The 24,615-nt window shown below is 46.5% G+C and overlaps 2 protein-coding genes across 2 annotated transcripts in view; one reads left to right on the top strand and one right to left on the bottom strand.

Moving 5' to 3' along the window:
- Nucleotides 1-13,023, bottom strand: part of LOC306953711 (ankyrin repeat and MYND domain-containing protein 1-like) — a gene marked incomplete at both ends in the record, with an annotated part of 23,400 nt that extends 10,377 nt beyond the window's left edge. The window contains 10 exons of the mRNA XM_079544684.1: nucleotides 174-281; nucleotides 918-1,079; nucleotides 2,843-2,983; nucleotides 3,345-3,516; nucleotides 4,823-4,881; nucleotides 7,102-7,266; nucleotides 8,057-8,273; nucleotides 9,222-9,658; nucleotides 12,320-12,466; nucleotides 12,934-13,023. Of these exons, the coding sequence (XP_079400810.1) occupies nucleotides 174-281; nucleotides 918-1,079; nucleotides 2,843-2,983; nucleotides 3,345-3,516; nucleotides 4,823-4,881; nucleotides 7,102-7,266; nucleotides 8,057-8,273; nucleotides 9,222-9,658; nucleotides 12,320-12,466; nucleotides 12,934-13,023 (1,698 nt within the window). The remainder of the gene's footprint in view (nucleotides 1-173; nucleotides 282-917; nucleotides 1,080-2,842; nucleotides 2,984-3,344; nucleotides 3,517-4,822; nucleotides 4,882-7,101; nucleotides 7,267-8,056; nucleotides 8,274-9,221; nucleotides 9,659-12,319; nucleotides 12,467-12,933) is intronic.
- LOC306953709 (ficolin-2-like) lies at nucleotides 13,022-24,615 on the top strand (the record flags this gene model as incomplete). Its single annotated transcript, XM_079544682.1, is given in 15 exon segments — nucleotides 13,022-13,134; nucleotides 17,329-17,585; nucleotides 18,381-18,494; nucleotides 19,053-19,106; nucleotides 19,981-20,016; nucleotides 21,811-21,922; nucleotides 22,406-22,457; nucleotides 22,461-22,517; nucleotides 22,948-23,077; nucleotides 23,495-23,641; nucleotides 24,350-24,363; nucleotides 24,367-24,433; nucleotides 24,436-24,467; nucleotides 24,469-24,570; nucleotides 24,574-24,615. Coding segments are annotated over 15 exon segments (1,329 nt in total).

The following is a 24,615-nucleotide window of genomic DNA, read 5'->3' as shown; positions in this document are numbered from 1 at the left end:
TCTGTAGTCATTAGTCATTTCAGCTCACGAAACACCCATGGGTTTAAAAGAAAAGTAAAAACATTATTCTTGCTAGAAATGTACACTGGCAAGCTCTGTGTAGCCTGGCTATCAGAGAAGGCCTACAGAAACGAGGAAGACATCAAAAACTGAAGATACTTTGAAATGCCCACCAAGTCATTGCCGCTGGCAATCGCTAAGGAAAGTGGCGAATGGCCGCTCCACAGCATGTTTGGGTTTGCCTTATGCTTCAAAAGGAGGCGGATAACATCTCTGGCATGCTTTGTAGGTAGGTGGCATGGAAAAAAGAAGAAACAGAACATAGTGAAGTCAACTTTTTAATATCAGATCAGCATCATAATAATAATTAATTAAACAAGCTGCAAAAAACACACTTAAAGCTTTCACAAATTGTGGTGTTATAGTAGAATTATATATCCGTTTTCTTCAGATTGAGAGCCCAAGCACAGTAGTGTCAAACATAAACAACCAGATTCCCAAAAGTCATTAACCCTGCCACCAGAGGGAATATGTAGGTTTGCTTTCGAGGAAGCACATCCCCTCTCTCATATACCACTCTCCAAGTGCATGCACCCCAAATCGATGACAAGAATCTTACAAAATCAAATTCGCAGAGGCACATGCCAAAACTAAGACTGCCTAACTTCAAATTGGCCCTGTGGATGATAAAAGTTTATGGCCAACTAACAAATGGTAATTTGAGCACAGGAGTTTCCCATGTCAAATGGTACTCCACAGTTGAGTAAACTTTTTCACCTCACACATGAATAGATTTATGATCTGTACAACACTGATAGTTCAGTAGGAAAAGAATTCATTCCTGGAACTCAATCACCAACCTCAGAGATGAAATGTCTTCACTGCCAAAGTTTGTGACTCAGATGCTGTGCTCTTACCTCACTGTTGCCCTCTCTTTGGCATGCAATATGCAGCGCACTCCTCCCACCTTCTTCTGGAACAGGACCGTTATAGGAGGCAAAGTACTCTTGTGGTGGTCCTGCTTCATTTTTCAGTGGCCAAGAGACATCAGCTGACAAGCTGGATTCTTTGTCTTGAGGCTGAGAAATCAAAGTGAAATCATCTGCCTATTTGTAACAGAGTTTAAAGACAAGTTAACAAAAGTAAGCCTGTCTGGTAACTCATTGGTCTGGATCTTAAATATAGATAAGACACATTCCCTACAAAATCCACTGCTCCCCCTTTTCTGCTTTCTTCATTCAGTTTTCATCTGCCAGACTGCTTTAGGAGTGCACTCTAAAGAGTGCAGTAAAACCACAAGAGGAGTCCATGGAAAGAAAATTCTAGAGATAGAAGATAATAACTTACTGGGCCAAATTATGTCGTGTGGGATGAAGGAAAAAAGAAGCAAGCTTTTAGGCACAAGGGGGCTTCCTTGAGTCAAATTCATCCCTATGTCATTCAGTTCAGGTCTATGCCTATACGCTCACCAGACCAACATATAAATATAGATGATGTAGGTATATATGATATGTATATACATGTATGTATATGTATATATGAGAAAGCAATCTTACCTGCACAATGTCTGGGCATTCTGCAATTGAATAGTATTTCTACTTACAGATAAAGTATAGAAATACAAACTGAAAAAGCCATCTAAATCTCCCTGTGCTACAGACATTCATCTTAGTCCTTGTCACAGCCAAATAAATGTTATCAAACTAGTTACACAAGCTGACTCCTTTTTAAGTGAATGAGACCTGATGGTATGCTAAGGAGCTGGACAATGCCCTTACAAGACCCTGCTTACCTCTGAGGAGACATTAATGAGGACTTACAAAAAGTAAACACCACTTTTATCTTATGGGCAAGGCTGAAGGGATCTCCAGGCTGGACAGCCTCACCTCAGCATATAGGAAGCTGCGGGAAAAATCTGAAAGACTATCTCCAATCATATTCCATATGGGGAGCAGTCAAAATAGCTTTGCAATGGGGAGATCACACCTGACAAATACACCCTTCTACAATGAGATGAGCAGCTCAGTGAAAGATAAGAAAACACTCACTGTTCTTTACCTTGACTTTAGCAAGGCATTCAGTACTGCCTCAGACAGAGAGCTGGTTTGTGATCAGCAGCATGACATCCAGCAGTGCTGTGCCCCAGGGCAGATACCATAGAGATACCCCTAGGGTAGATACTATAATAAAGCCCTAATGACCTCAATGCTGGGACAGCGTGCATGATCTGCAAGATGATATAAAACTGCAGAGTGGCTGACACAGCAGGCAGTGCTGCTGCTGTTCTGAGGGAATTGGACAGCCTGGAGAACTGGGCAGAGGGAACCAGTACACCATGGAGGCTGAACAGATGGAAATAAAACCTTCTAGAGCAGGACCTGGAAGTCCTGGTGGACAACAAGTTGAACTTGAGCATACACACACTCCTGCAGCATAGGTCAGCAGCACCCTGGGCTGCATCACAAAGAACGTTGCCACTGAACAGATTGTCCACAGAAGTTGTCCTTGGAAATACTGAAAAAACAACAGGTCTAGATACTGAGCAACCTGCTGCAACTTTGAGCAGGGGTACTGAACTACACAGTCTTCAGAGATCCCTTCCAATCTTTCAACTGTTCTTATAATAAAAATCACATAATCACAGAATTTAAAGTAATATCTCTAGTAAAAAATGCAAATCAATATTATCAACTTCACATGACATTTTCTTGTTTTTTAAAAGCTAGTCCAGTAAAATGCAAAGACTTCTCTGCAAGAAGGAAGGAGGCTCAGTTCCCTGCTTATGTCCTCTGCAGTCTGAACTTGAACAGGTGAAAGGAGATGAGATGAGAGAGAAACTGACCTCATCTGGACCATATACCTCATTTCCATCTTCTGCCCTTGCATCAAGATCTAGGGCAGAACTCAGGAGGTACTCTGTTATCTGGACTCCTTTCTCCCCAGGAATAGAGGCAGCTATGTGAAGAGGAGATAAACCCTGGAACTGAAAACACAAACACAGCATTAAGACTCCTGTTTATCATAGACTCATAGAATCCTAGAATGGCCTAGGTTGCAAAGGAGCACAGTGCTCACCCAGTTCCAACCCCCTGCTGTGTGCAGGTCACCAACCAGCAGCCCAGGCTGCCCAGAGCCACATCCAGCCTGGCCTTGAATGCCTGCAGGGATGGGGCATCCACAGCCTCTTTGGGCAGCCTGTTCCAGTGCGTCACAAGCAGGACTCAAACAATTTTTTGTTTGAAGAACAACCTGTTCAAACAGTTTGAAGAACAGTCCAAGCTCACTCTTCACCCATGCTGTGTCTCACTGACAGTCACACACTGTGAATTACAATCCAGTAAAACCTTGGATGGAAGCCGCACATCAGTCCTGGCTCCCTTTTCTAAGAGGAGTTTCACTGCCTTTGCATCAGCAGCTTTAACAGCAAAGAAGAGAAGGTGTGATGGGACCCAGGAGACATTGGGATCTGCACCTCGCCGAAGCAGCAGTTGGATTGTTTCCCATCTCTTCTGTTGCCTAAAGTTGACATAAAAAAAACACCAGAATAACTACTACACTAAGATGAACCACAGGTAATAGAAATGAAAACTGCCACATTGCAGAGGCAGGACGTGGCATCACAACTACCCTACACCAACACACAATGTTATGACCTGAAGAGGTGTACCTCAGCCCTCTGAGCTAAAGGAGCAGTTTGCTAAAGCAGCCCCTGTGATCATGAGAAGTCTTGAGTGGGAACAGACAGGCAAAACTAGGCAAGATTCTCTGCACCTCCATCAGGTCATGCACATCATGCACTTGTGACTGGAGTTTTTTTAAATCACAGAAGCAGATTTCCTGCTTCCTGGAAGGTTCTTTCCTCACTCATACCTCACTCATCTCCCTAAGGAATCAAGGCTGTAATGTTTCCCTTGATCAAAGATTGGTACAATAGTTAGGCTAGACTAGGACCAGTATTTCCTTGACATACAACTATCTATACATCCCACAAAAAAGCCTGACACCATCACAAACACTTTTTTTTTCTTTTTTTTTTTTTAAAGGCAAACAGCACTTGGAAGTCACCCAGAAACTCTACTGCAAATCATTCTCAGCAAAGACTCATCTTTTCAGGCATGGTATTAAATAAGCTTTGCTCAATTCAATGGATCTTTATATACTAATCAACATCAGGTAATATACACAATATTTCAGACAAGACTCATGGAAAGACGTGCCACAAAAGGAAGGAGTCACGGTCAATGTCAATCAGGAAGTTTCAATTTGGGATTTTTAAGATAGCAGAATTATCTATGGCAACATAAAACACAACACAAAAATGTCATTATGTTTGGTGACTGCCAGCAAAACAGAAGGGAGAATGTGGCCTTTTCCAGGATACACATAGCAAAAATAGTTGTGCCACATTTCAGTCAATACAAATGAACAGACGCTTGCATAAAATAACCATTAAGTTCATATGGAGTCAAGACTTTGAGTGAATTAATTATTTTCCTTCCTCACATCTGCACTACATTGCACGTGTCATTGCATACTCAGCAGCTCTTCACGTCAAGCTAACAAGAAACCTTGTGTCACCCAAGCATGAAGATCTTTGCTTCAGCAACACTTTTCAACTGCAGTCTCTCCTGCTGCCAGCCTGAACTATCAGTGTACAAACAGTGAGTGCCTTCTACAGCATGAAAACAACATTTACCCATTTATACATACAAAAAAATAGCTTTCCCTGCAATGGATGCACCCTTCTGTGAAATACTATTACTACTTTGTACAAAAAGGCTTATGAGAATTTGTCTGCTTACACAGTAAGTGCAAGACTTACTCTGAGGTTACGCTCCCAGCCACACTGACTGCTTCTGAGGGTTCTGATCGTTTGTCCCACTTTCAAAGATTAAAAAAAGAAAAAAAGAGAAAAGAAAGAGGTTACAAAAATAAAATAAAAGCAGGGCAGCATAGAGTTAAAATAGAATATGGTCGAGAGATCTTTTAGAAGTAATTTCTAGTTAATATTAAAAACTAAGAATAATACTCAAACACAGTATTCTTCTTGCCCGACTTTCTTGGTGACTCAAGTACATACAGAAAGATAAAGCTTCCCCCAGCATCCACCACCTGGCTTTAAAGAAGAAAAAAACTCTTCGAAATAAAACAAGACACAGATTTTTCAACCTGCATTTGTTTGCATGAAAACCTTAAACTAGGAGCTACTAAACTGGTGTTTCCAGATCTGCAGGTATTTAACATTTAACAACTCTGTCAGTGACACGGACAGTGGGACTGAGTGCACGCTCAGCAAGTTTGTGGAGGATGCCAAGCTGAGCAGCTCACACCTCCACACCACAAAGGTCACCCTGATGTTCAGATGCATCCTCCTTTGACCCAGTTTGTGCCTATTGCACCCTGTCCTGTCCATGGGCAGCACTGAAACGAGCCTGGAACCAGCCTTCTCTGCACCCTGCCTGCAGGTATTTGTGTATGTTGAGAAGATTCTCTCTGCGCCTCCTCTTCTTCAAGCTGAACAATCCCAGCTTCTTCAGCCTCCTTACAGGAACGCTGCTCCAGTCCCTTCATCATCTTGGTGGCTCTCCATTGAACTCTTTCCAGTATGTCCACGTTTCCCTTGCATTGGGGGCCCCAGAACCAGTCACAATGCTCCAGGTGCTTTGGACAACTTAATTGGTGGCAGGCAACCCTGCTCTCAGCAAGTTTAAAACTAGATGATTTTTAAGATCCCTTCCAACCCATACCACCATATGATTCAACACAGAAAAAAAAGTGAAAGCAACGTGCATTTTTCTTGCTGAATCTCAAGAGACATGACAGGCACAAATAAACACAGAAAGATCCTCTCTCTATCCCAAATTACTTGGTATTATCTCTAAAATGAGAGGTAATAGTTTCACATTTATTTTTCTGTGAAGCTTTGAGCACCTGTTGTATATTCATCTCTCACTCTCCTTCTTCCTTTCCCATAAAAATATTGCAACTTCAGCAGTGAACTACCACTCAGACATCCTCTTGTAACTGGAACAGGGACTTCAGAACATCCAGAGATCATGGAATCACAGAATCATTTGAGTCTGAAGGGGCCTTTGAAGGTCGCACTGTCAATGCCATCGACGAAGATGTTAAGGAGCAGCAGTCCTGGTACTGAGCCCTGAGGGACACCACTTGTCACCAATCTCCATCCAGATATTGAACAGAGACCACCACTCTCTGAGTACAACCTCACAAACATTCCTCTTCCATTGAACAGCCCACACACCAAATCCAGATCTTCCCAATCTGGAGAGAAGGATGTTGTGAGGGACCATGTCAAAGGCCTTTCTTTGTCCAGATAGATGGTATCAGCGTCTCTTCCCTTGTCCATCACAGAATGCCACAGGTAGGTGTTGATTTCCACAGAAGTTTCCACAGGACATGGGCCAGTACCTCTCTAGTTTATTTTGAACATCTCAGCACTACTCTTCCATTTTCAGCTTCCACTGAAATACTTCCAACACCATGCAGTTCCTACTTGCCTAGTCCCCCTTCTTATCCATTTTCTCATCCTGGCTGGTGATTCCAGACATCCCTGTTTTCATTTTCGTTTTTATTTCCAGGTTTGCACTGTTACAAAATGCATATTCCCAGATAAGAAGATTCAGAGCAGGTGTTTTTCTTTGCAGCAGACGGATTGGAGTTTTCCTTTTGTGATCCACCCCATAGCAATCAGACTTCTGACAAGCTTTTTGCTTGCCACCTTAATGATCCAGCACGACTCCGTAGCACCAGGCAACCCACCTGTCTCCTATTGCTCTAATTACATTTTTGTAATTCCCACTAATTAGCTCGCTGCATCTTCACTGTCTGTAACACCAAGCAAACATGGCCTCACATATCTGTTATTGATACAATGCCTTATTTTGCCTGCAGAGAAAGCTTGTTACTAAGCCAAGCCTTTTAACTTCAGAGTCAGTAGTGACAGAAAGGATTACTATGCAACATCAGAGTGCAAAATGCAAAAAAAAAAATCATTTTTCCTACACAGAACTTGAAAGAGCAAGCTTACAGCCTGAGGATATAATACATTATGTTTTGTCAAATTAGACAGAAACAAACCTGGTAACAGTGCAAGCTGCTCTCAGCAATGTTATCCTTAAAAGATTCTTCTGGATAATAGAGAATAAAGCACATGGAGAGAGCAGATAATCCCTCATCGCTACACTTATTCACATCAGCTCCACTATCAAGAAGTAGATTCACAATATCACAGTGGGAATGAACCTGTAGAAGGGAAAAATCCATACTTGCACAATTCTAGCTTTAGACATTGAAAGCATTGACAATAGTTTTTAAATAGTGCTTTACACTGTTCAGCTAATCCAAATGTATGTTTCCCACAAAATAACATACACAATATAGAACCATGTCTTACAGGGTTCAAACTATGATTCTTTCAGCTAAATTCTGTCCTCAAGTATACGCTTGTCCTTATTTCTTTCTTCTTTCTGAGAATGAGGGAGGGTTTATGTACAGAAGGAGACCAAGATGTCTACAGAAAAACTGTGTTCTCAATTATTATCTTGATTTTGGAGCAATTTGTAATGAATGCCAAGTATTCCAGTAACTGAAAAGGGCACGAATAAAAAGATTAGGGGTGGATTTCATGCCCTTCCTACAGGAATTGAAGTTGTGCATGTATGGATTCTAGCCACTATCTCTTCTCAGCAAAAACAAAACAAATCCACCTGACTCTGATTTCAGCCAGGAGAAGAAATAAGGGCACAGTTCTAACCAAGAATGTAGGTCCAATGCACAGCTATAACCTGAAATCAAACCTGGCGTTTGAAGCCATCTCTAATACTTAATGAAGGACTTCCTTTAGATTATTTATTCACAGTGGAGTTTGGCATGATACCAATCACTACAGGCACTACTCATGCCACCCTCTTTTCTGTTTTTCTTGTTTACTGAGCATTCCTTTCATATTCTGTAACAAAACAAGACCAACATGTTATTCAGCCTACTATAGCAGGAATGTTACTGTGCAGTAGCACCATGCTTAGGGTCTTACAGCAGCAGCAGCAAGTGCAGTGTATCCCTGTTTATCAGCCACATCTGGATGAGCCAATCCATTCCTCAGAACTGCACAGACTCCATCAAAATCTCCTCTTGCTGCCTTCTCAATTAACTGCTTTGAGGCAAGTTCCCTGGGGCCTGGATGTCCATAATTACTGCGGACTCCTCTGAGAATGAGCTTCATATCTGAAGAGAACTCTGCTTGACAGTGCCTAGAAAAAAGAGTGAAAAAACCACTGCACATTGAAGCACGCAGGTATTCCCTGACCACAAGGGCAGTTCAAAATGTGATGGTAAGAAGGGTGGACAAATCAGACCAGCGATCATTTTAAGATCCATTTCAAATAGCATAAACCTGCTGAAGGCAAACCAGAGTACAGGATGCTGGCAGCAGCATGTAGACTGTAATGAAGAGGAGTTCAAATATCCAGCCATCAAACATCTACTAAAAGAAGGAAACAAAATCTAACTTCCAATTATTTCAATGAACCAATTAGTTACACACACTCTTGCCATCAGTTTACAATTAAATTTCCATCACTTGCAGTAACTAGGACTATGAAATATGCTTATGCAGCCTGTGTTTCCATCAACAAAGCAAACAGCAGATACTCTGCCTGTCCATGGAGTACTCCCATGTACAGCACCAAGTTAGCTGTTAGCCTAGCTGCAGCATATTTTATATTGCCTTGAGGAGAACAAGAGTCAGGATGCCCTCCAAAAGGTATCAGTGGCCAGATTCCCAGTTCTTTTGAAAAGCTGACACTGTTCTCCTTCATATTTACATCTTTGCAGAAAACACTGCTCTCAAAAGAGATGTGGTCATTCCTCGCAGGTCTCTACAGCCTTTGCCTCCCTGTTGCTATCAAAGCTGGACTTCCAGTAATTTCACAAGCAAATAATTAATCAGACCAACTTTATAGATGTAGCCAGAAGAAAATCAAGGCTTAACTTAATGAATGACATTTAATTTAATTTGTGAGCTAAGAGATGAATATATTATTTGTTGGTTTTGTTTAAAAATTCAACTTGTAATCTCAAGGCCATAAAAAAAACATCTGGTGCACTGTATTCATGCAATGTAAATTTGAAAATAATGAATATTTGTAGATAAAAAATGCTAACAGTCCACATACCATAAACAAATCATCAAGCATTACCTGTGCTTATAAGCATGCATTTGTATCCTAACTAGCAAAGGAGTTCCATTTGCAACAGGCCAGAGGTCTTCTTCAGGCAGCTCTTTGGTGTTCTCGAAGTAATGAGCATCACAATCTTCCAGGAAAGAGTGAGTCAAGGTAAGATGATCCATGTTACAAGAATATGCAAGGACTCCTTCAGGGAAAATATCCTTGTCATCAAAAGGAAGATGTTTGTAGCTACGGAGGAAAGGATCTTCCTTGACAGAAATATACTTCTTTGGAGCACTGCCATCAAAATATCTGTAATGCTCTGGATAATCCAAGACAGAAAAAGAACCAGGTACTTCAGTACACAGTTTAATGAGATGATTCGCAAGCCACAAGCCAACGTCCTGACAGCCATCTGGATAGCTCTCAATCCCTGGTCCAAATCGCTCGTCAGATTTGTACAGTCCCTTAGGAAACAAGTGAGCTCATTAGTATCAGAGATCAAACACAGCACACAACAGTCTGTTATACAACTGATCTGGCTAGTTCTGACCCTGCTGGACCAGTTCCTGTTGACACAGCAATAATAGCTGAAGCCATTCTGAACTTCAAAGCCCCCACATTCACTTGGGCACATTCAGTGGCAAACAAATCTTCAAGCTCACAAGCAATGGAAGGCCCTAACAGTGAGATACAATGTTCAGATTAAACTCCCTGACCACTTTGTGCCCAGCCAAGATTTTCTTTTAATTTATTCAATGAGTAAATGGGGATTCATTAGCCAGGCCAGGATAGATTTTCATTTAGATTTTCCAAACAGAAACCAAGCACCTCTGATACACATTTGCACTGACATGGAAGATAGAATTGATAGCAGTTTATTTTCTTACAATGGTAACTAACAAACATGGTAGGAGACACCAACAGAACAGACTTGGTCACAAAACACTAGAGGAGAGGAGTTTTAATCTTCCTACAATGGTACCTCAGTTTGGCTGTGACACTATGGCAGGCAAGTGTAAGGTCTGATGGAAAATCTCCAAGAACTGTTTCAATGTCTCCATCACTGGGGCACTGCTTACCAGAGAAAAACGAACAGAAATTGTGTTCTTAGCTGGCAGCTGGAATATGGAACCAGAAGTGCTTGCTGAAGAGCGTGCAGAGTACATCAGAGGGTGTGTATGGCTCTACCCAATGCAGACCTGAGCTAATTCTCCTGTTGCAAGAGACACCTACATGACCAACGTGATAAGGGACAGAGCTTCTGTGACCTCTGACTCAAATGGAGAAAAGGGTCAATGCTACACTTGCATGCAAGTGCAAAAGTTGAATTCCCCCATTCCTACCTTGTATGCAAATTATGAATGCAGATCTTTATCAATGACAGACATTGGAATCAAGTGCACCTCAGCAGTTTGCCGACAACACCAAGGTGAGTGGTACAACTGATACAACAGCAGAAAGGGATGCCATCCAGAGGGACCTGGGCAGGCTTGAAAACAGTGTAAACCTAATGAGGTTCAACAAGGCTGAGTGTAGGTGCTGCACTTGGGTCGAGGCAATGCCAGGCATTTATACAAACTGCAGGAAGATCTTCTTGAGAGCAGCCGTGCAGAGAAGGACGTGGGGGTCCTGGTGGGCACAGAGCTGCACACGAGCAGCAGTGTGCGCCCGCAGCCCGGGAGGCCAGCAGCACCCTGGGCTGCACCAACAGAGGGCTGGCAGCGGGCAGGGAGGGGATTGTCCCCCTCTGCTCTGCCCTCATGAGGCCCCATCTGCAGTACTGCGTCCAGGCCTGGGGCCCCCGGCGCAGGAAAGACGTGGGGCTGCTGGAGCGGGTCCAGAGGAGGCCACGAGGACACTCAGAGGGCTGCAGCACCTCTGCTGCAAAGACAGGCTGAGGAGCTGGGGGTGCTCGGCCTGGAGGAGAGCAGGCTGCGGGGAGACCGCATTGCAGCCTTCTTAGGGAAGTTTTGCATTCTAACTGCATTGCAGTTCTTAGGGGGAGCTTATAAACAGGAGAGGAATTAACTCATTACATGGGTAGATAGTGACAGAACAAGGAGGAATGGTTTTACACTAAAGGAGGGGAGAGTTACATTAAATATCATTTATATTAAATATTAAATATTTATATTAAATATTAAATATTTTTGCTGAGAGGATGATGAGGTCCTAGAACTGCTGCCCAGAGAGCTGTGAGTGTCCCAATTCTGGAGGAGCCCAAGGCCATGGATGGTGCCCTGGCAGTCTGATGTACTGTCTGGTCTAGTGGTTGGTAACCCTGTCTGCAGCTGGGGGTTTGGAACTCGATGACCTTGAGGTTCCTTCCAACCCAAGCCATTCTATGGGTCTACGACTTCCCTTTAATTTAACCCAAAAGAATCTCAAAATCTCAACAATCCTGATCTGATCAGGTTGTGACAGTAAGGCATGAGCATTACCAAACTGAAGCAGCCTCATGCCTCCGCATCATACATATTGCTCACGGCAGGCTCATCCTGAGTTGCCACAATACCAGAACAGCTATTTGGAGTAAAAAGGCTCCAAAAAAAGTTAGACAAACTGTCTAACTGTAAAGAAACACGAGAAAAGAACTGACTGCCAACAGTACAGCTCTAAGTATGGCTACGATCTGAAGCTTCTCTATTTGCCTCTTCAGATTGTATGTTATCTACTGAAATTAAAGCTCTCCCAAATCCGTAACTAGTAATACATCATCAATATTCAGGAAAAAATAAATTGCTATTACTGATCAACTTCCCATTGAAAAGACTGTACAATGGGAGGATTATTTTCCTCCACTCGAGGCTTTTCAGTAATACCTTGCGAGAAAACAAAGGAATGTAAGATTTTAGAAGACACCACATTCACTCCTTCAAGATTTTCTTATGCAAAAGTTCAGTACAACATAAGGTGAGCAGTTAAAAAGAGCGCCCTAATTCACAGACCAAAGCATGAAGCTTTTGTTCTAAGCAAGAAAACCACTAAGAGCTTCAGAGAGCTGTTTGGAAAAAAAAAAAAAAGAGAGAGAGAAACATTAAAAGAAAGGAAAAAGAAACTCCATTTTCCTGTACTTACACCGACTTTGAAAGGAGCAGAAGTCAAAATGGTAGGAAAGCAGTTACCTGAAATGTTCTGCCATCCTTCCATTCCTGGGTCGCATAGCCTTCTACGTGGCCAAGATAGAACGCTCCTCGGAGTTGGGAGCCATCAGGACAGTAGCAAATGCCTTTTCCATGGCGATGGCTCACGTAGAACTGCCCCACATATGTCTGTGATTCAGAACAGAGGAAAAGGCAAGAATGATTTAACCGAGAGGACAGAAATAAGTCATTATTCAGCTCTTACTGGACTAACAAGGGGCAGTAAACTGAAACATGGAGAGATTTCAAGATCTCAGCAGATCTCAAGTCCATTTTACTCACAAGCTTCAAAATTTGGGCAGAACTGGCCAGAACTGCCCCAGCCAGCAGCTGCTGCACCAAGCAGCCAGCAGCACTGCGTCACCACGGAACGACTCGGGACTTTTAAAAAAGCACAGATGATTGCTGCTCATCTGCACCTCCAACCTGCATGAAGTCTGCAGCTGCAGGTGAAGCCGCTGCAGATCCAACCTTTAGACACCACGTGCTTTGTAATGAATACAGCTGCTACTCCAAGACACTTGCTCCTCATCAGCAAGCAGCGGTGAAATTTAACATCCCAAGCGAACAGGAATCATAGAACGAAAGGGACCAACGGCTGTCACCGGCAGCTCCGGCACCTCCCGCGCCCGCAGTACCTCGCAGTGCCACCGCCGCTCCTCGGCCGCGGGCGGACCGTCCGCCATGGCCCCCGCTGCGGCACGGCGCGTTGCCGCGGAGACCGGCGGGGCGTCCGGAACGGCGGCGGCCCGTCACCTCAGAGCGGGGCCGGGCCGCGCGGAGGTCCTGCGGAAGCCGTGAGGGAGAACGCGGCGCAGAGGGAGGAGGCGGGGCGGCCCGGGCCGTGTGTGTGTGATTGCACGAAGGGCAACGGCTTCAAAATAAAAGAGGGGAGATGTAGAGCGTAAGGAAAAAGCCCTTTAGCGTGAGGCGCTGCGCGGAGAGGCGGGGTGCCCCGTCCTGCAGACAGGCCGCTGGGGCTGTGAGCTGCCGGCTGGCACCTGGTGGCTGCAAGGCGCCCGCGGCCAGCGGCGGCTGGCGTGGCACCGTGTGCCTCACGCAGCCTGTCCGTCTTCCTGCTGTACGCGGTCCTTTGGGCCGGGCCAGCTGGTGTGCGGGGGGTTGTAGGTCCGGGCCGGGGGATCGGGCGGTCGGGAGGCCTTCGGGTGCGCCTTGGGGGCGTGCGGGGCGGTGTGCGTGCAGCAACACGAGTTGGCGCGGGCAGAGACCTTGGGGCGGCAGGAGGGTCTGGGGCCAGGGCTGCTGGAGGAGGCTGCCTTCCCGCTTCTGAGCACAGCAGCTTGGGCTTGTTTTGTTCCTATTTCATCTTCTGAGTTATTCTGAATTACAGTGACTCGTGTGACACATTTTAAATCTGTAATGCATTCACTGCGTTCAGAAAACAGCTGCCCCCACACTTTGTCTCCCAAAGAGGGATGGTATTTTGGGTGATTGTAGTGATTTTAGGCACTGTGTGTCTAAGCAGAGACTTAAGGGCAAGATGGGGAAGAATTGCAAGTGGAGTCATTTTTCCTCTTGATGAAGAGCAAGCAGAGAAAGAATGCCCTGTGCCTCCTCTTTAATTAAACAGACCCTTTTGTGGCAGGATTCCATGGTGCACACGAGCAGCGCAGGAAGTCAAGCACTGCAGATCACTGGGTTGCGGGCTGTTGGCCTGGAGAGGTCACAGCGATTCAGAACGTATGTCATCTATGTCTTAAGCAATGCTGCTCCTAGGATGCCATGGGCTATCTTATTTGAGAAGCCAGCTCGTACATTTTTCTGTGAAAATGGTCAATCTGAAATGAATTTACAGTAAAACAAACAGGAGGTTTTCCTTAGCCTCCAATGAGCACTAAACCTGTGAAACAAGCTTTAAACAAAACTCTTAAGCTCTTTATCAGCTTTTGTATTTCTGTTTTTAATGAAAAATATACACTTTCAGTTTCCAGAATATCAGCAAAGAAAAAGGGCTTGGGAGTTACCTTTCCACAGTTTGGGGTTCATCATAGCATGGAGGGTTAAAAGCTGCCTCTGCCTACCTTGCAGATAACAACTTTGCCTGTTCTACCTGCTCCTAGATGTTAAAAATGGAATGAAATAGAAAATACCCAGCTGAAGCAGAGTTTCACAAAGAGGCTGGTAGAAAAGGAACCACTAAAATGAAAGCCTTTCTTGTAGGCAACCTCTGTTTATCACCACAGGGAGAATTAAGCAACGGCTCCATGACAGCAGCTCTCAGAGGAAACGAAGCAAAGCAAATGCTCAGCAAGGCCACGCAGCTGGCATGCAATAACTGAGAGATATGTGTCCTAACTGACTCCTGAAATGAGGAAACCACTGTGTCCTGAACAAACAATTTATGGAAATGTGGGGAAAGGAAGATGCAGGTTCAAAAGGATGCTTTATGTTCTAACATCACTGCACTGCCTGGCTGCTCAGTACAAAGACATGCTACAGCAGACATCATTGGAGGGCAGTTATGTGGGCACCAGTCAAGAGCAGTGAAACCACCAGCCCACTCTTCTGATAGCACAGAACTTCCATTGAAGCTTTCCTGGGAAAGCAGAGTGACACTTTGTTCAGCAGCACAGCATGTGAAGCCAAGGGTATGAGCAGGAGGAAATTCCTCTTTGTTTCCCTGCATTTTCTCCCCCTGGTAAGGAAAACTGTCTTGAGAAACTCTGCCACTTACCTGTGCCTTTTTGGAGCCTCAGGATCTCCTGGGAGCTACGATGCACATCATGTGCAAACCAAAGGCGCGGCACAGCCCCTAGCAGTGAAGCACTCGAGCACTTGAAGACACAGTGGAGTTACAAAACTCAGAAGCAGAAAGGCAAAACCAAGTAACATCCTTTGGAAAAAATTGCTTAGTTTGGGCAAATGTCCCCAGCACAGATGGTAAGATCAGTAGTGAAATAAAGAAATTATCCATTGGAAATGTAAGTGTTCACGAAAAGACACCTGAAAACTTTGTTACTGGCACATAGTGAAGAGGTGTAAATAGCATAGCCCAGGCAAGGGGAACCCGGATCTCCCCTTTTTGCTTTGGATGATACACTACCCTAGAAGGTCAGAGCACTCCATCCTAGCAGTCTTCAAATCTCCCCAAAGGCACCTCCCATGGGGCTGACTCTGTCTCGCTCCAATTTATAGGAGGGAGGTGAGGTTCTTTTAATATCTGTATACCCGGCATGAGATTAAGAAACAACCGTTCATATGTTGGTCCAACCAGTTTATTACAAATCCTAATCGGGGGAGGGGGAAGGGAAGGAGGGCGATAGAAAAGATAGGAAAGGAGCAAGAATTGCGTAAAGCGGGGATGGTCAGCGCCAGGATCCAGCAGCGTCCTGCTGCACGGCGCGTGAAGGTCCGAGGCAGAAGCAGCGGGGGGGGGGGGGGGGGGGGGGGGGCGCGAGCAGCAGCGTGGCGGCCTGGGGCAGCAAGCAGGCAGCAGGAGGAGGCGAGGAGCCAATGATGGTGGCCATCATCCTGAGATAAGTCCACACAAAAGAGCACTTCACAGCCATTCAGCTGCAGCTCATCTCTCCTCCTTGCCCCCGGCCTTGTCCATCTTGTCCCCCAGACAAAGGATTTCGCATCCCTTGCCCAGGACTCGTCCATCAAAGTTCTCCAGAGAAAGGATTCCACAGCCTTTGCTCAGGACTTGCCTGGACTCGTTCATCTGTGTCCCCAGCAAGCTTTGAGACAATGATGTAAAAGAATCATCTCTTACACTCTCAGGCGAGTTGCTATCTCACACTGCCTGGAGTTACTGATGACAGAGTTGCTCTTTCAGCTCCCCAGTCCCAGCTGTCAGCCCTTCTGGCAGCTGTAGGAGTCGCATAGCAATGTCCTTAGCTATGGGACAGAGCAGGACCCAAGCAGGAGCCAGGATTTCACCTATGACTTCACACTGACCAGTGCTAAATCCTCTGCTGCGTAGTTTTCATGTTCCCACACACACTTTTTGAAGATCTGTTGTCAATCTGTGCCTTCTGATTTGCTAAGCTTTGCTAAGCTTGCTTGAGGTTTTGCAAATCAGTTCAGTTCTGGAAACCTCGCTCTGGATGTTCACATCTCTGGAGTCGAAGAGATGACTGGCAGTGTTCAGAGGCAGTTCCTATTTCATGTAATGTGCTTTAAATTCCTTTCTGCATCCCCAAGGAGATATGGGGCTTTTGAGGTTGACAGGACATTTCCCAGGGCTCAAAGGAGAACACAGAAAAAAAAGACTTCTGATGGTGTAAACAGCAGCACTGTGTGATCTTCACTGGGCCACAGGGTGAGGAAAAGCAATTTAGGACATATTGATCACTAGGCCAATTTCAGAGACTACCTCCAGGGACCTGACCTACTTTGAACTATTGGCCAGTGATGCATTGCTTCCAAAAGTGTCTGTGTGTCCTGCAGCATGTGAGCCATTTGGGGATACCGAATTGAAGAGAGAACCACATACTTCTCTTGTCTCTCCCCTGCTTTCTCCCATTTGCTTAGTATTAAAGTAGGCTTTCATCTACATTTTGAGTTTGGGGTGTTAAAGTGGCTTCATTGCAAAAGGGAATGCTTGAGGAGAGCTTGAGGTTTCTCCTCTGATATCCTGATAGCTGTGAAAAGCTCCAAGAAGTCACTGTCTCCGCTGATCGGATGGAAGAATAAGGAGAAAAAGCTTAAATTAAATGCTCTGCTAATATTCATAAACTTTCAGGGCTTTGTATCCAAAGCTAGTAAGAGTCTGATTTGCTTTGGCAGTCTGAGCCTCGTGTAGTGCTACCACAAATGTGCATAACATAGAAACAGCGAAGCAAAACTGAACACCTCACATTTAACTCTGATTGGGAACTGGGGAGAATAAAAGCTGGGAAAAATACATCAGCCATCCTCTTCCCACCTCACTGTCCCAGATATGCAGAGTTTAAACACCAAATTAGTCTTGAATCATGTGTGAACTGAAACATCTGCCTGAGAGCTTTCTGTGGGTCTGTGGGAAGCTGCTGGTCAAGGAAGAAGCTCTGCAGACACAGACTGGGAACACAGGCAATGGGCAAGCGCAGAGGTGGAGCTTACATGGGATTTTTTGGTCAGTGTAAAAGCCTGAGACAGCTCAGTACCAACCAGAGCTCCTGGGGCACAGAGAAAGGGAGCAGAGAGCAGAGCGCAGTGCTGGTGGTGGGGAGGGCAGCCGCTGTCCTCCTCGCCCTGCTCAGTGCATCAGCCACCACCTGTAGCACCCAGGATTCCTGTCCAGGTGAGTGCCACACCAGTCCTGCTGCCTGGGGCAGGCTGTTCAGTCCGCCCTCCTGGCACAAGGGCCATTACAAGGCCCTGGGGGAGAGGGGGGGATTTTTCCTTCTATGCACCTTTTTAATTCAGCTGCAGATGGAAGGCTGCAGGTGGGTGACGAAGCCTCAGCTGCGGCCTTACGAAGGTGCTGGCTCTGGTCAGAGGTCCCCTCAGCAGTGGGGTCTCCAGGAACAGGTTTCCCGATTCTTTCAATTCCCAGTGCAAGATGTCCATCTGTGGATCTGCCCCAGGCTCTGCCGGATGCAGAGCTGCATGAAGGGACAATCCAGTGCGTGCTGTGTGCCTGGCACCTGGCAGCTCAGGGACACCACACCATGCAGTCTTCTGTCTGTGTTCCCCGGGAAGGCAAAAGGTGTGATTTGAAACTGATCTAGTGTCATCAAATGGGACAGAACATTTACAGTCCAGACCTGCCATTGCCATTTACTCTTTGCCATCAATACACCACAGGATACCTCCCATCTTTTGTTTTATCAAGCTATAGTACCTTTGTCATGCGGGTAATATCCCATACAACACCCTTCTTCCCAGTAAACTCCTCTGAAGTTAGAGAGGTTCCATGCCTCTCTCTTCTGATGTTAACTCAAACAATCACGCTGAGCTCCCATCCTCAGGTAGCACGTGACTTCTGCCTGTCTTTGCCTTTCACACTGTTTCTGAAGCCCAAAGGGCTCAACTTCTTATCCCAAACATTTCAGAATCGTAATAATCTCCAGGATGATTGTCTTCATTTACGCAGAGCTGAAAATAGTGGGACTTGGGGAGGCAGACCGACTTGCTGTTCTTCAAGGATGCCCAGGGATCCCAGGTGCAGCTGGCCGAAAGGGAGAACCGGGCCTTTCAGGTACAAAAGGTAAGATTCCAAAGATACCAGACTGCTTTTTCCTTTGTAGAAAGATGTGTGAAGGGGACACCCCTACCCATGGGAGTCCCTGGAGTTTTCCACAGCCAACTCATAGGGAAAGCGAATCACCACAGTAAGGGAGCAGCTCCACTGCAGCAGAAGCCACAGACTGGCTCCAGAGTATGCAAAGTTCATAGGAATTCACATGTGAGCTGTAAATCAGGACTTTGACTGGCAGTATCATAGAATCAGAGTCACAGAATGGCTTGAGTTGGAAGGTAACATAAAGATCATCACATTCCAACCCCTTGCTGTGGGCAGGCTTGCCAACCACCAGATCAGGCTGCCCAGTACCAATATAATATAGCTTTAGCAGAAGAAATGGAGTGAGATATGTTGTCAAGTATGATCTGATGAAAAAAAAAAGCTTTCTTGCTTTTGCAGAAGTTGAGGCCCAGCTGTCCCAACTTCTGTATGGTCACAGAAGTATGGTCACACGACAGAAGTCGTGTGACTTCCTGTGGTCACACTGCATTGCACACATATGAACAGTGTTTTTTCTTGTAGGAGAAATGGGAATCAAGGGATCCCCTGGGAAAGCAGGACCGCCCGGTGCAAAAGGTAACCCATAATATATTTAGCTTTAATCCATAAAATCCAGGGTGTACATAGGATAACTGGATCTACAGAAATGAAACTCTTAAGAAACAGCTCTGAAGTCCTATAGGTCAGGCAGATGTGGATCTCGCATGGGATGGGTACTGGGAACTGCGTCCTTGGGTGGGATCTCAGAGTAAGATATTGCTCTTCTTTACGGAGTTTCTCTTGTCAGTCCCATAAAATCAGACCTCTCCTCATTCTCCTATTGCTGGAGTGGAGACAGCTGGTACGGGGTGAAGCAAGGAAGGAATGGGCTGACCACCTCCAAAATCAGGAGCTGACTTATTTCACCTCTGGCTCTGCACAAGCTGGGGGCACAACTTCATGAAAGCATGTTGGACTGAAGGATTCAAAGCCATGGCCCAGTCTCTGGAAACAAACTGCTACTTCCAGCTCCCAGCACAAGGTGCCACCTAGGAACTGAGTGTGACACACTGAACAGCTGGGGAAGCAGCCCCTTTGCATGTTGAATATGTGCATATTTCCTAGTCAAAAGAATCAAAGACTTCAGCAGAAACCCCCAGCAGGAGGTGGGTGAATGTATTGAATCAGCATCTGGGATCTTAGAGATCCCAGACTGGAAACAGAAACAGAAAGCCTACACAAGAAGGACGGGCACTTATCTCTTGCCTGCAACCTGCTGCAGATATGGGGAGCACTGCTGGCCCTGCCTTCAGCCAAGGCAGTTAGCAGAGAGCACCGTGGCTTTGCGCCATTTCCAGCATTCTCCTGTACATTTTGGGATGTACCTGGAGGAACAGGAGCAGCTGCCTGGGGAGCTGAATTCACTCCCTTTGAGCCACCTGCGATGAACGTTTCCTCTTGTCTCTTGCAGGAGCAGCTGGAGACCCTGTATTGCCTGGACCAAAAGGTAAACAATGCAGAGCTGAATTTATGATGTGTGTTCAGTTCAGCTTCCACTCTGAGTCACTCTGGAAAAACACACCAGGTGGGAGCAGCTATAGAAAAATAAAGGCACCCTGAAGGGCAGTGGGTAGGGCCGTCTGACAACAGCCACCCCGCACTGCAGGGCCTGGGCTGCAGGGGCTCACTGCAGGGTCTTGCTGCTGCCCCAGGCATTGTGAGCAGCCCTTCTCCAAACCTGTCACCAACAAGAGCTTCCCACAGCATGGGAGCATGGTCACTAGTTTGCTCCATGTCACAGCTGCTCCCAGAACACCTCCTAAAGCCCTTCCCAGCAGTAGCTGTTCCCCTCTTGGAGCTTTTGATCCTGCTTCCCTCCCTGGGTGTTTCCAACTCCTTCCCACTCCCACCTATTCCTGTTCCATGTGTCCCATCACAGTGGGAGTGTGTGGCACAAAGTGTTGCACCCCGCTCAGCGGGCAGGCAGAGCATACAGGTCCAATAGAGACGTGTGTTATGTCAGCCTTGCCTTATGGACATCCTGACCCCTTACCAGCTGGTGGAGGAAAAAATCTCATTAGGGGTCCAACAGCCCCAGGCTCCATGTCCCAGGTCCAACTGGTAGTGAGGCTGAGGGTTCACTCCCAGTAGGCATACATATACTTAAAATAAATATAGATAATTTACAAGGGCTGCTCTGAAAGTACTGCATCCTGTTTTATGATGCTGGCCCACAACACCAGAAACAGGCATTGGTGGGATGGCAGCAGAGGCCAAACCTTCCCATCAACATCCTGTTGTGTTGTTGCTGTGTGACAGAATGGTGCATGACATGGGAGTGTGTATGGAGCAGAGGGGTGTCATTAAATTCTTCTATGCAGAAGAAGTATCAGTGGGTGCCATTCGCTGATGCTGGTGAACACTGATGGAGACCAAAGAGGGGATGTGAGCACAGGGAGGGGTGGGTGCTGTGTTTCAGCAGTGGCAGTGGCTACAGTGGGTCACCTCTGCCAGTGCAAGTTTATACAAACACAGCATGCAGGTTCTTGTTCATCACTGGTGAAAAAGCAGAGCTAATGGTGACTATGCTGAAAATCTGTCTTTTGTAGCTGATAATTTGTTCTGTCAGTGTTACTATGCCCACTGTATCCGTTGTAGATTCCAGGGAAATAAATAGGAGGCATTACTTTCGGAGGAACTTACACAGATGTAGTGCATGCATATACAAACAGACACAAATACACATCCATACGTGTCCATCTTCACAGACACTGAGCACTCAGATTAGCACAGGAAGCACCAACAGCTGAGCAGGACATACACAGAATGTTTCCGTTCACGTTTACTGACTCACACTGCCAGCAGCTGCCCTGGCTCTGTCCCACTGGCTGCTGGCACCTGGGCAGCCCTCCTCCAGGTGCTGTGTGCTTCCCACGCACACACAGGCACACAGAACAGACAGTTCTCTCCCGGGACAGTGTTACAAAGACGATAGGACAGTGGTTACCAGGACAGGGCATAGCCACACAAGTACAGATCAGCTATCTATCTTCTCCCTGACAGCCATTTGTATCCCCCTACTCCTCTCCTTCCTTCCCAAATCACTTAAATCCATCCTTTTTTTGCACCTTTGGATCCCACCCTCAACATCCCACAGTAAGTTCTGTGCAGTGTCAAAATCCCCTTCCTCTGCATCCAACACCATGCTGCATCCCTGCACAGCTGTGCAATGGGCTGGTGCTGGTGGTGCTGGGTGTCATGGCTGGGTGTGGGGCTGGGGCTCAGGATCTGGCTTGAAAAGCAAACAGCATTGTTGTGGGAGAAGGAAGGACCAGATGTGGAAGGCAGAGAGAAATCCATGGTGTTGTTTGCCCAACAGGAGCAAAAGGAGAGCCAGATTTCCAGAACCTTTGGTGAGTTTTGTCCTGGGCCTTTTGTGCCACCATCAGCACTGTGGAACAGCACAGCGATGACAGCAAGGAGGCAGAAGCCCAGCACCAGAGGTCAGGACAAGGCAGCAGTGGTAACCAGTTTGTAGTGACACCAAAACGCAGAGTAAGGGAATAGCAGTTAGCCTGTTTGCTTCTCGCAGCCACGTGCAGCTTGTGTGTGGTTCCTTGTAATTCCTCCAGGCTGGGGTTGGTAAGGACACCTACATCTGGTAAGTGCATCTTCAGACTCTCCAAAGCCTCCTTGCAGATGAGAGAGATCTGAGCACATCTATCTTTTAGAAAGTGCCCATCACCCTGTGATTAGTGGCTCAAGGAGCAGCGGGATTTGTCTGACGTAGGTGCACACCCGCGAGGCTGGGCTTGGGGCTGTAGTGCTCTCTGTTGCAGTGAGCACACTGTAACTCCTTCCACTTCCACTCTTTCCCTAGTCTGCTCAAAAGCCAGGAACTGCCAGGAGCTGCTGGATAAAGGCAAGATCCTGAACACCATGCACCCCTAAGGCTGCAAAATTACCGCTGTCTTCTGCAATATGGACACGGATGGTGGAGGATGGATTGTGAGTAGGATGGGGAGAGGGAAGCTTTTATTTCCCTACTGTGATTTTTATTGATACTTCAAATGATAGCACTAAAATAGCAAAAAGGGAGGAAGGCACTAAGGAGAAGTGAAGCCGGGTGGAGAGGGCAGCTGAAGTTCCTGTGACCAAGCCTGGGTGAATGCAGGGGATTCTTTTGGGAGACGTGTCTGGGAGCAGGCTGAGCACCCCAAACCCACCCATTCCTGCTCAGCCAGCAAACTCCTCCTCATTTCCATGCACAGAGGAAGGGAATTTGCGGAGAGAGATCTGCAGTCAGGTTCAGCACTCCCAGCTGCCCTCTGGAGTGGTGTATGCAGTGGGGCTTTGCAGAGGCCATGCCACCAGCAGGCAGGCAGTGGGGCTTCTGGAGCAGAACAACTGGCAGGGATGGACTTCTCATTTCCCACAGGTTTTCCAGAGATGCTTGGATGGGTCAGTGAATTTTTTGCGAGATTGGAATTCATGCAAACGAGGATTTGGCAACCAGCTGACAGAGTTCTGGCTGGGGAATGACAACCTCCACTTCTTCACCTCTCTGGGTAAGGGCTGCCTGCTCCCCAGACTGGGGCAGAATGCAATCACTGCACAGCACTGCCATTAACAGACTTGAGCATCCCACGTTCCTCCTGGGCCCCAAAGGTGATCCTAACCAGCATGCAGGCTCCTGCAGCCCAATGCACCACAGGTATTCACTCTAAAAAAAGAAGTCAGAGAATTGAATGAGCTGCCTGCATGACTTATCCTGGAGATAACACATCTCCCTGTCGAGACTGTGAGAACAGTCATGTTGCCCACAGACAGCCCTGGATTCACAGTGATGTACAGGACAGGCAGTTCTGCAGGAATTTGAAGTCTATCACAATCTCTCCGGCAGTGGCAGCTCCTCTCAAGTCAGCTGAGGGCTCCTTTACCCCATCTTCTGAATCCCAGTTGAATGCTTACCACCAGCCCAACAGAACCACTGTCCTCCTCCCCTTTTAGGAGCATTGACCTGAGAGACTTCAACAACAGCTACTATTTTGCCAAGTATGCTTCCTTCCAAGTTTTAGGAGAGTCTGAGAAATACAAACTGGTTCTGGGAGACTTCCTCGGTGGGAATGCTGGTAAGTGAGCAACTGGGAAGGACTTTCCCAAAGCATTTCAGTAACATTCAGCATTTGCAGCCTAGAGCAGTGTCACATAGAGTCCTTGCACAACCCACATTTTGGGTCAGTACTTAAAAACTGCCTGTGGTGACCCAGATGCAGTGACCTCTGGGTGCAGGGAAGGAAAGGGATGTGCACCCCTGCAGATGTGTGACCCAGAGTGCTACCTACAAGCCCTGCCATGTACTTTAGCAACAAATGCAGAATCAGGTTACCTGGTATGTTGGGGTTGTGTTGTTGTTTCTTCTTAAAAAACATACAAATCCTCTGCAAAATTCAATATCCTTCATGTGGGAACGAGTGAAACCAACAAGTGAGATAGCAGGGCTCTGGGTTTATGAGCTTTGTACACTGTCTGCTGGTCCTGACCTCAGAAAGCGCAGAGAATGCAAGCGGTGCAAAAGAGTGGACACCTGTGTGACTGCAGGCAGAATCTGGCCCATGTGCTGCACAGCCATAGGTGGGTTCTCTCTGTGTTAGAAGTCCTAGCAGAACTCAGGATACCGCTCCTTTTCTGTGTGACCAAGGAGACTATGCAGGCAACCAAGAGAATGGGATTCAAACAAACTGCCTTACATCCAACCAGGCCCCTGCTGCCCTGCAGTTGGTGCTCAGGAACACGAGGTTCCCTTCTGCACTACTGCAGTAACTGTGTTCTCCCTGCAGGAGACTCCTTATCATAGCATGAGGCCATGTCATTTTCAACAGCAGATCAGGGCAATGACATGAGATCCTTCAACTGTGCCACAGTCTCCAAGGAGGGTGGTGGTGCAATGACTGCCACACATGCCTCTAACCTCAGCGGCACGTACCGGCTGTGTGCACGTGGGAGCTGTGCTGACAGCATCAACTGGAAGACGGGCAAAGAATGCCATTACTCCCATAAATGAACAGAAGTGAAATTCAGGCCAGTAGCGCAGGAGGATGTCTGA

Source organism: Tetrao urogallus (assembly GCF_951394365.1).
Source record: "Tetrao urogallus genome assembly, chromosome: 19".
NCBI classification, from domain to species: domain Eukaryota; kingdom Metazoa; phylum Chordata; class Aves; order Galliformes; family Phasianidae; genus Tetrao; species Tetrao urogallus.
The sequence above is the reverse complement of the archived record's forward strand: the minus strand, read 5'-3'. Positions and strand labels throughout refer to the sequence as shown.